This window comes from Brassica napus, chromosome A1 (genome assembly GCF_020379485.1).
Source record: "Brassica napus cultivar Da-Ae chromosome A1, Da-Ae, whole genome shotgun sequence".
Classification (NCBI taxonomy): Eukaryota; Viridiplantae; Streptophyta; class Magnoliopsida; order Brassicales; family Brassicaceae; genus Brassica; species Brassica napus.
This window is the reverse complement of record NC_063434.1, coordinates 3,404,415-3,414,728: the sequence shown is the minus strand read 5'-3', so window position 1 is coordinate 3,414,728 and position 10,314 is coordinate 3,404,415. Positions and strand designations below refer to the sequence as shown.

The 10,314-nt window shown below is 39.0% G+C and overlaps 3 protein-coding genes across 3 annotated transcripts; 1 reads left to right on the top strand and 2 right to left on the bottom strand.

Moving 5' to 3' along the window:
• The first annotated feature begins 113 nt into the window (after positions 1-113).
• LOC106375459 (pentatricopeptide repeat-containing protein At4g30825, chloroplastic-like) lies at positions 114-3,145 on the top strand. Its single transcript, XM_013815410.3, has one exon. The coding sequence runs from the start codon at positions 361-363 to the stop codon at positions 2,998-3,000; it is 2,640 nt and encodes an 879-aa protein (XP_013670864.1). The 5' UTR covers positions 114-360; the 3' UTR covers positions 3,001-3,145.
• A 19-nt stretch (positions 3,146-3,164) lies between these two features.
• LOC106375538 (myosin-binding protein 7-like) lies at positions 3,165-5,758 on the bottom strand. The gene is made up of 5 exons (XM_022700939.2): positions 5,585-5,758; positions 5,410-5,483; positions 4,453-5,319; positions 3,500-4,364; positions 3,165-3,412 (listed from the first exon to the last, which is right to left on the bottom strand). The coding sequence occupies exons 4-5, from the start codon at positions 4,358-4,360 to the stop codon at positions 3,389-3,391; spliced, it is 885 nt and encodes a 294-aa protein (XP_022556660.1). The 5' UTR covers positions 4,361-4,364; positions 4,453-5,319; positions 5,410-5,483; positions 5,585-5,758; the 3' UTR covers positions 3,165-3,388.
• Positions 5,759-6,397: 639 nt separating this feature from the next.
• LOC106375623 (heptahelical transmembrane protein 2-like) lies at positions 6,398-8,374 on the bottom strand. Its single transcript, XM_013815620.3, has 4 exons — positions 8,003-8,374; positions 7,823-7,921; positions 7,664-7,727; positions 6,398-7,142 (listed from the first exon to the last, which is right to left on the bottom strand). Exons 1-4 carry the CDS (start codon positions 8,239-8,241, stop codon positions 6,471-6,473), a joined length of 1,074 nt encoding a protein of 357 aa, XP_013671074.2. The 5' UTR covers positions 8,242-8,374; the 3' UTR covers positions 6,398-6,470.
• Between the last annotated feature and the right edge of the window lie 1,940 nt (positions 8,375-10,314).

Below are 10,314 nucleotides of genomic sequence, written 5' to 3'. Positions count from 1 at the left end.
TCTTAGCTAGAGATCAATCGGTTTAAGTATTCAAAAAAAATTGGTCTATACACCCGCTTAAACAATAATCATCTATAAAACACATAATCATAAGCCTATCGAATTCTTGAAAATTAGTTTCCACTGTTGTCTGAGGTCATTTCTCTGTTATCATAAAAGAGAAGTTGGTCAGACCGGATTTGAACCGGTTTGATCTCCGGTTAATTAAAATCTGGTAGAGATTGCTCGTCCTCTTCTGCTTCTTCTATCCTCTCCAGAATCGTTCCGTTAAATCCTAAAGATTGAATCTTTCAACACCAGAAGAACTTGAAACACTCTGTTTTCGACTTCATTGCAGATGTTTCAGTAGAGCAAGCTCCGATGGGTTCGTTGAGACTGTCCATTCCATTGGACCCTTTCGACTCAAAAAGGTTTCATCTTTCCGCCTCTAGAACCTTCATCATCGGTTCTCCGATCAATGTCAGTAAAATTAGAGTCGCCCGTCTCGATACCGAGGCTGACAACGCCATTGATTCTCATTCTGATTCTCCTAGTGGTGGTGGGAGAAGCTGGAGTTCTAAATTGAAAGGTGGAAACAGAGGGATAAAGAAAGACGTAGCTCGAAAGTTCACCTTCAGAAGAGGAGAAAGCAATGATCTTGACCTTGAGATTGAGGGTTTGTTTGTGAACAACGATGTTAACTACTCTGCTTTAAAGCCAGGTTTGAGTTTAGACCATTACAACGCTATACTGAAACATCTTGAGAGTTGCAGTGACACTAATGCCCTCAAGTTCTTTGACTGGATGAGATGTAAACGCAAGTTAGAAGGTAACACTGGAGCTTACAGTTTGATTCTCAGAGTTTTAGCGAGGAGAGAAGAATGGGACCGAGCCGAGGATCTCATCAAAGAGCTCTGTGGATCTCAGAGCTTGCAGAAGAGCTTTCAAGTCTTCAACACTGTTATATACGCCTGTTCTAAAAAAGGGAACGTGAAGCTAACTTCAAAGTGGTTTCATATGATGTTGGAGTTAGGTGTTCGACCAAACGTGGCTACAATAGGTATGCTCATGGGTCTTTACCAAAAGAACTGGAACGTGGACGAAGCTGAGTTCGCATTCTCTCATATGAGGATGTTTGGGATTGTCTGTGAGTCTGCTTACTCAGCGATGATAACTATCTACACTCGTTTGAGACTGTACGGTAAAGCAGAGGAAGTTATAGAGTTGATGAAAGAGGATAGAGTGAGGATGAAGCTAGAGAATTGGTTGGTGATGCTCAATGCTTATAGTCAGCAAGGGAAGATGGAGCAAGCTGAGTCTGTGTTGATCTCTATGGAAGCATCAGGAGGCTTTGCTCCTAATGTCATTGCGTACAATACTCTCATCACTGGTTATGGTAAGGTTTCCAAAATGGAAGCTGCGGAGAGTTTGTTCCGCCGCTTCTTTGATCTTGGGATGAAGCCAGATGAGACTACTTACAGGTCGATGGTCGAAGGTTGGGGCCGTGCTGACAGTTATGAACAAGCTAAACGTTACTATCAAGAGATGAAGAGGTTGGGGTATAAACCAAACTCATCAAATCTCTTTACTTTGATCAATCTCCAGGCTAAGTATGGAGACAACGAAGGTGCTGTCAAGACTATTGAAGATATGGTCAGTACCGGATGCCAATATCCTTCCATCCTCGGCATCGTTCTGCAGGCTTATGAGAAGGCTGGGAAGATTGATGCGGTCCCTTACGTTCTCAAAGGCTCTTTCCATAACCATATCCGTTCAAACCAGACTTCTTTCTCGATTCTAGCTATGGCTTACATCAAACACGGCATGGTTGACGAGTGCTTGGCCTTGCTGCGAGAGAAGAAATGGAGAGACTCGGCGTTTGAGTCTCACTTGTACCATCTCTTGATTTGCTCTTGCAAAGAATCTGGTCGGCTTGACGATGCTGTGAAGATATACAATCATACTATGGAGTATAATCTTCATATAACGTCCACGATGATTGATATCTACACTTCGATGGGGGAGTTTAGTGAAGCGGAGAAGCTTTATTCGAAGATGAAATCCTCTGGAGTTGTGCTGGACAGGATTGGATACAGCATTGTTATGCGGATGTACATGAAGGCAGGATCCTTGGAAGAGGCTTGCTCTGTGTTAAAGATCATGAATGAGCAGAAAGACATTGTTCCTGATGTGTTCATGTTTCGAGATATGCTTAGGATATATCAGAAGTGTGGTCTTCAGGAGAAGCTCGAGGAGTTATACTACAGGATCCGAAAGAGCGGGATCCATTGGGATCAGGAGATGTACAACTGCGTTATAAACTGCTGCGCGCGTGCTCTTCCTCTTGATGAACTCTCGAGAACTTTCGAGGAGATGATTCGCTGCGGGTTTAGGCCTAACACAGTCACGTTCAACGTCCTCCTCGATGTTTATGGTAAAGCCAAGCGCTTCAAAAAGGTCAACGAGGTGTTCTTGCTGGCGAAACGACACGGAGTTGTGGATGTGATCTCTTACAACACCGTTATAGCCGCGTATGGACACAACAGGGACTTCGAAAACATGTCCACGGCGATTAGGAACATGCAGTTCGACGGGTTCTCTGTGTCTCTCGAGGCTTATAACTCTATGCTGGATGCGTATGGGAAAGACAAACAGATGGAGAAGTTCAGAAGCATCTTGAAGAGGATGAAGAACTCTGCTGGTAAAACGGATCGTTATACGTATAACATTATGATCAATATCTATGGAGAGCAAGGGTGGATCGATGAAGTGGCGGATGTGCTGAGAGAGCTGAAAGAATCTGGACTTGGTCCTGACTTGTGTAGCTACAACACGCTGATAAAGGCTTATGGTATAGGTGGGATGGTTGAAGAAGCTGTTGGGTTGGTGAGAGAGATGAGGGTGAGTGGGATAACGCCTGATAAAGTTACTTACACCAATTTGGTCACAGCTTTGCGCAGGAACGATGAGTTTCTTGAGGCTATTAAATGGTCCTTGTGGATGAAGCAAATGGGTATATAAATCTCAGTTTTCCATACACATAGCTGGTTCTGTTCTTTTTTTCTTTCAATGTTGTCTATAGTTAGTGCTTCTTTTGAGGCATGCATGTACAATCTAATCAGTGATTAATAGTCAATGAATAAATCAAAACAGTGTTGTCTGTCAATCACTCAGTGAGTCTAACAGGTCTTTGTCAATACCGTTGCATTTATCTTCAATACATACTTGCACACAAAAAAAATTACAAGATGATGTTTTGGTATATGTTACTCTTAAGACAATCTACAGAGAAGGGTCTTGAGCTTTTTTTACACAAAAAGTTACAGATTCTGGCTTGAAGCAAACAAAAACTGAACACAATACACTCGCAATAAAACAAAAATCTTCTTGTACCTTTTTTTTCTTTGTCTCACAGCCAGAAATTAAGCATTGCCTGTTTCAGTAAACATATGCCAAATGTTTGTTAGTTCTAGTAGAAGTACTGTAAATTTTACTAATTAAAAAAGCTGATTGAATTTACCTCTTGAACGGAAACAATGGCTGGATCGATCCATGGTTGTAAATTCTCCATTGTATTAGAACTCTTCACTTCAGATGAGTGCACAAAACTTACCTCCTCCTTCATTTCCATGAGTATCACTCCACTAGTTTCAGGTTCTGTCTTAGTTTTTTCCTTCTCAAGCTGCTCTACTCTTTCTCTCAACCGCTGCATTTCAGATTGATACTCTGCACGGTCTCTCTTGCCGCTTCTGTCTCTTGTCTGTTTAGTTGATTTCTTTTTCATTTTTGTCTGCTTAGCAACCTTCATCATCAGACCGTCCTCAGTTTTAAGCTCTTTCACTTTCTCATCCAGCTTCTTGATATGGTCCCAGTACACATCAAAGTAACTCTTCTGTGTATCCACGCTCTCCTCAATAACTTCCTTCTCCACTGGAATAGAAAGATCATTAACCAATTCTGGAAAGGGTATTTGAGATCTAACATCATTCTCTTGGAGCTTAACATCTAAGCTATTCAAGTCACTATACCCCAAGCTCAAAAGCTGGCTTCTATAAGCCTCCACTTGGTACTCAAGCGCAGTGATTACATTCTCTTTCTGGTGAATGAAATCTTCTAAATGCGCAAACCACATCTCGGCGTGAGACATCTCTTCTTGGGCTATCCTCTTGTACTGTGCAGCTTCCCTGGCCAGCTCAGCTTTCTCTCCTTGTAACCTAAGAATCATTGACAAGGCCTCGCTTGCTGACGTGGAAGATGCCTCCCTCTCTGCGTTTAACTCATCTTGTAGCCTCTCAATTACTTCTTTGTGCTCGTAAAGAGCGATTCTTAGATCAAGTGTCTCAGCTCCAGGTATTCTCAAGCTGTGGCTTCGCTCAAGCATGTCTCTACAAAACACACACATAGAAAACAAATGCCTAGCATAAATATTCTGTAATTAAAATCTCATTGTACCAGGAAGGGAAGAAGAGGAACCTGATTGATGAACTTGTAGATTGTATGAGAGAGATGAATGTTTCTGGTGAATTGCACACAGAAACTTTTATCTAACCAAAGTGGAAACTATCTAAACAGGGAATACAATCACTCACAAAGGCCACACCAGACAAAAAAAAACAATTATTATGGTTCCTTATCAATATCAAAAGTAGATTGGTTACAGAAACATATCAGATCATAAACAAGACAAAGGTGCTTGTACTTTTTCTCAGCACAACTGAATGTATAAAAAGTACAGTGAATTATGTTATTAAATAATGATGATGAAATGCTGGAATATCTCAAAGAAAAGAGCTGGAATGTATTTAGTGAAATAATCTTTGAATGATTAAAACTTAATGTGACCTTTAATTTGTGCGTGGGGCATGTCATCTCATCTTTGATTGTGGTTTGAAAACTTCTTTGTGTTAATGTTTTTAAAAAATTAAAAAGAAATGTATAAGAAAACAAAAAGAGAATTTCAAGATTTCAACGGCTCCTTACAGGGCCAAGTATTAGTTCCAGTGGGACCAACGGTGGCCGTCTGGCCGACCTCTTTTCGCCACGTGTTAGAGACAGAGACTTGTGTCTGAAAATTGCGATAGAGAAGGATTCAATTGTAACAATTTCCAGCCATAACTGCAAATCTTTGAGATCACAAACCAAAGTTGAAGAAGAATACAAACTTGTTATTAACAACTTGTTGTAATGAAACTATAAACACGTTCAAACTTGTCTCCCACCCTCCGTTTCTTTGTTGTGGCTCAGAAGAAAACCAAAAACATATTGTACCCTGCACCGGTCTGTACGCTAAGGCCTTGAGAAGATTGCTATTGACTCCCACTCTAGGCTACATATCACATCCTGCGGAATCCAATGCACCAGATTGAGAAACACACAGTTGATCAGAAGTAAACTAGTAGAGGCTGAAATAGAGTTAGAAGATGCTTTCACCTGTGGATTCTGTCTGTCGATGTCAAAACTGTTAATGGCACAAGGTTCAGCCAGAAGCTCGATCGGTTCTTCCCCTGAGCCAGGACCAAAATAAAAAAAAAAGAGAGGAAAGATCAGTTTGGTAAAAATCATAAAAGAAAGACGAACTAATGTGGTTGGAAGGCCTCCTAAGTACCTTGCTCGATGACACCAAGGATTCCATCCTCACTTTCAGAGAGAGAGAGGATAGTTTATAATCTCAGTTGCTCCAACTCCAGAAAGAACGATGGGTTGCTTTGGCCATCGAAGATCCCAAGCAAAAACAGTTCCAGAAGAACCTCCCGCCTAAACACATAGCATCCAAAGAAAAGTCATGTGGGCCAGTTTAGACATAATAAACCACTCAGCTACACTGGACTTAGACATAATATATTAAAGGCTAATTTAGCAGAGATTGAGGAAGCCATCTAACTCCGTCTAAGTACTTTGATTGAGGTAATCTATGGACATTGATGGAACGAATCCTGCATCTCGATGGCTAAACAGAGGTTTCAAGGGTTTTAGGACCAAACAATGAACTCCGGTCGGAAAATTAGAAGCTTCAGACATGTAAGTTTACATAACTAGCCTCGTTCCTTTGCTGTAAATTAATAAAACACCATTCAGCTTAATTCAAACGTTAATTATTAATTTATTTTTTATATATTTTACATTTATATTAAATATTTTAGTTTTTAATTAATTATAAAAAATAGTTATTCAAAAATACAATTTATAGATTTATACTACATTAAAAATTTTATTTATTAGATGTAGACTAATTTACAATAATTTTAGCCGATTTAACTGATTCAACACGATTTAAATTAATTTAAATTACATAAATCAAATTAAAAAAAAAATTAACGATGCCCAATTTGCCACCTAAATAGAAGTTTGCTAAACCCATTTTTAGAACACTGCTTTTAAATATTTTGGGTTGTGTAGTACATTACCAACGCGTATCTTCTATGTAAACACATACATTGTGATACGTTTGAATGAAATACCACTAAATCGTTTTACAGTTTTTGTTACTTGCTTCAAAAGGCACAAGAAGGTGAAGCACGTCGAAAGTCCATGATAAGAAGAGAGGCAACACTATGAGCAAGAGCTCCTAACACTACAAACACATGGAATATCTGATGGCTATGTCCTGCAATATCGAAAGCTCCAGGCTTCCATCTCTCAGGTATACGGCTCACGTAAAACCCTGCTCCCGTCGCATACAACACAGCCATCGCCAGCTCGTAGACTAGAGCGATAACCACGTTAGGATGATCCTTATGAAGGTAAAGCACGTGCGAGGCGGGTATGACGCCAGAGAATCCCATCGTTAGGAAAAGCGCTGCTCTGAAAGATCTGAAACGCGGAGCTGAGAGCGCTGGAGAGAGGAGAGCGAAGATGGCGAGGAGGCCGAGGATTGAGATTGAGGAGAGGTAGAAGAGACGCCAGTTAGTGTGGCAGGAGAAGGCGTAGTAGATTGGTGCGAAGAAGGAGCAGACGATCATGAGGGAGATCCCTGCGTAGTCTAGGCGCCAGAAGAAGAGGTTGAAACGTCTTGAGTGACAAGCGAAGAGGTGTGACATGGAGCTGCATATCAAGCAGGTCATTGCTCCGGTTAAGAAGACTAGCCATGGCCATTTCGGGATTGTTTCGTAGTTAACTTCTCCTTGTGAGTTCAAGAACGAGCTAGTGTGTGTCACGTTCGAATCCTGCCAAGAGACAACATACTTTTAAACTTAAATCATTTTAAAAACATGTGATTTGGGAAAGGTAGGTAGGCACAGAGAAAGAAGGGAGAGAGAAGAATCCAAGAAAACCGAAACAAATAGTGGGGGCAAGTTACATGTGATTTCAAAGTAGGTGAGGGCATAAAGCAAGCCTAAGAATCTGAAGATAGCCATTAACCAATGTAAATAAACAAAAAGATTAGCCCAAGTAAGCAGTGGCAGATCTATGAGAACTTTTTATTTAGAATATTATCATGAACTTTGAGTTACTAGGGAAGTTTGAGCTAAATATTCAAAGAAAATTAAAATTCTGAGCTAATTATCTAAAGAAAAAATAAAACTTAGTGAGCACAATGAACATGACATGGTGGGTGAAAGTTACCACCTACTGCAAAATGCAATCACCATATCATATGTTTACATGAGCACAATGACATGCATGTAGTATTTACTTATATTAGTTTAAACAATGCCACAGAATATAAAGGTTATAAGAATCTTACGTGATGATCGCTGGAGAAGTAAACAGCTTTAGCCATTGACGGCCACGGCCAGCGAATTGTTACTCTGTCATTAGAGGACCCACCAATAAAAGTTGAATTTTTTACTAATAAAACAAAAACAGAGCTTTAAAAGACGACTTTGACCTTGAGAATGCTTACCCGGAGAAGACGTTGACAAACCCGGCGAGGCCAACCTCCGTCGTTTCCATGCAACTCACCACCATCATCCACCCGAATATCAGAAACCCACCTAAATGCCTATCCATTTGCAAACCGGAAACAAATCTCAATTTCATATTATCTTAAACCGGAAATTCACAAACGTGATTAAATACATACGTCCAGATGTTGAGAGTCTCATTATGCCAAGAGAAAGCGCTGAGGAACGTCTCCTTGAGAGACCATTCACATCGGTAATGATTGTGTATGTACTCGTTGTCCTTAAGATACCTCGGCAGCTCCCCGAACTTCATCAACGTCCTCTCAGATCTCTTCTTCTTCTCGCCGGAATCCAAAGCTTTCCCATTTCTCTCCGGTGTTGTCTTCGAAGACTCCCTCACCGGTCTCCGTTTCTGCATGGTCGTTCAAGAAATTGAGCTCCGGCGAGACTTCCGGCGAATCAACCACCGTCCAGTTATCTCTCTTTCTCTCTCTGTTTTGTTTTTTTTGGGGATATTTTTGAATCAGTTTTGGTCTAGCGATCATCGTGGATGCTTCCTCTCCTACTTATACGGAGAAGAAACCTCTTTGGATTTTAAAAAACAAGCAAGCTTCGTGAAGATTATTACCTACGTGGCGGCTTTGACCGGTCTTTGTTTCCACGTGGCTTTATTTCGTTGGGTGTAGTAGTTTTGCTTAGTGTGAGGAGGATTACAGGTGATTTATATTTTACCCGCCGTGTCCGTTTGAAACAAAAACAAATCATAAAGTTAGGGGCTACCAGTTGGGAAGGTGAGAAATGCAGAAATTGTGGTGTCATTAAACAATTTAGTGTTTTCAAAGTTACACTAGTGGAGTGACGTAATTATTTTAATCCCCAAAAACCTTTTTTTTTTACTCTAAGGTTCTTATGTACATTTCTCGAAACCAACGTAACATGTGATTAACTCTTTGAATCTTGTCGTGTTTGGTTTTTAATCATATATACTGGTCGTATGAATTGTCGTTTACGAAGTTGATAGACTTTGTAGTTCACGTTATGATCAATGCTGAGTTAGAATATGTTTGGTGTTTTTTTATAAACTGTTATAATCATCTCTCTTGATATAGTATTTTACATTACATCAGACCAATTACGACGATAATTACAACCACTTTTGACTTTTTGAGTAATGAAACCTATGTTTTCATGTCATTTATACCTTTTCCAGACTTGTTTATAAGACAGAGCGTGTTGATCGAAATAATTAAAACATATATAGGCCACAATAAGGTAGATTGCATGAATAAGTAAACTTTTAATTGGTTATAGATTCTCCAAGGAGGATTTGTTTCATAAGACAAGACAACACGTACATCTTATATTCTTAATTGTATATATATAGTTGAGGTTACTGTTAAATTAAATTGTTTATCAAACTAAACGCGTCAAACATTTTAATATACAGATTTAAATTGAATGGATGGTTCGCTTACCAAAACAAAAATACAGTTGGCCCAGAATTCGACGTTGGCATGTTGCTCAAATAGTTCAGTGTTACATATTGAACTGTGCAAAATTAAATAGTTTTTTTGATGTGCATATGATACTAGTTTTTAATTTGTGTGAATACCTGAATATTCATGCAAATTTACATATTTTTGAATTAAGGGATAAACGTCCACACTATAGTTTATGTATAACTACAACATCGTGCGTTTCGTATTTTTCCAAATGAATCACAAGAGTGTACTCCACTCATAGCCTCTGAGAAAAGAAAAGCAACAAAAAATAAATAAAATGGTTATAGCAAGGGAAGAAAACATTTAAAATATCATTAATTTTTTTGAGAAAGAGATTACAAATTATCATAATTTTTACTACGAGATACTTTGGATGCTACGTGAACAACACACGCGCATCAATTCCATTTAGAAACATAAAATATGAAACCTAAATCAACAAATGTTTAAAAACTAATTAAATTAGCGTTTGGAAAAGAAAAACTAAAATTTAATTTGGACAATAGGTTTTGGGATATCCCTAGATTAATTAAAAAAATACTAAAATTAAAAGAAGAATATGGCGTTTGGAAAACGAAAGAGCTATACAGTGTGTATAAGCTTGGACAATAGAGTTGAACAAATCGGAATATCGCCATATCGGATACATGTCAAGCGAGAAAGATTGCGAGTTTTAACTTTACAGAACGTACCATGCCCAAGATTTTATGCTGTATCGGGAGCATGCTGTGGATTCCTTGAGACTACTGGGCTGATAATCGGCGAGTATTATTTGTGTTGTGCTACATTGCATGATAATAATGTGTGTTTAGAAATACATGATTCTCTCTTTATTGTTATGTTTCTACTTTCTCTAGAAATATAACTATTGAATTAGTAGGGACTTGAATAATCCAATCGATAAAGAACATGCATGCCTATGGGTTAATGGGGTTGGCCAATTATTAGCTGATTAACGAAATACATGTCTATGTATATACTATACTGTA

Bases quoted from the DNA above. Each gene is read 5' to 3' on its own strand.
- LOC106375459 (XM_013815410.3), top strand. From the start codon at position 361: ATGGGTTCGTTGAGACTGTCCATTCCATTGGACCCTTTCGACTCAAAA.
- LOC106375538 (XM_022700939.2), bottom strand. From the start codon at position 4,360: ATGCTTGAGCGAAGCCACAGCTTGAGAATACCTGGAGCTGAGACACTT. The intron at 3,413-3,499 runs GTAAATTCAATC...TTACTGAAACAG, and splicing joins CCATTGTTTCCGTTCAAGAG to GCAATGCTTAATTTCTGGCT.
- LOC106375623 (XM_013815620.3), bottom strand. From the start codon at position 8,241: ATGCAGAAACGGAGACCGGTGAGGGAGTCTTCGAAGACAACACCGGAG. The intron at 7,728-7,822 runs GTAAGCATTCTC...CTCTAATGACAG, and splicing joins TTTGTCAACGTCTTCTCCGG to AGTAACAATTCGCTGGCCGT. The intron at 7,143-7,663 runs GTAAGATTCTTA...GTCTCTTGGCAG, and splicing joins ACTTCTCCAGCGATCATCAC to GATTCGAACGTGACACACAC.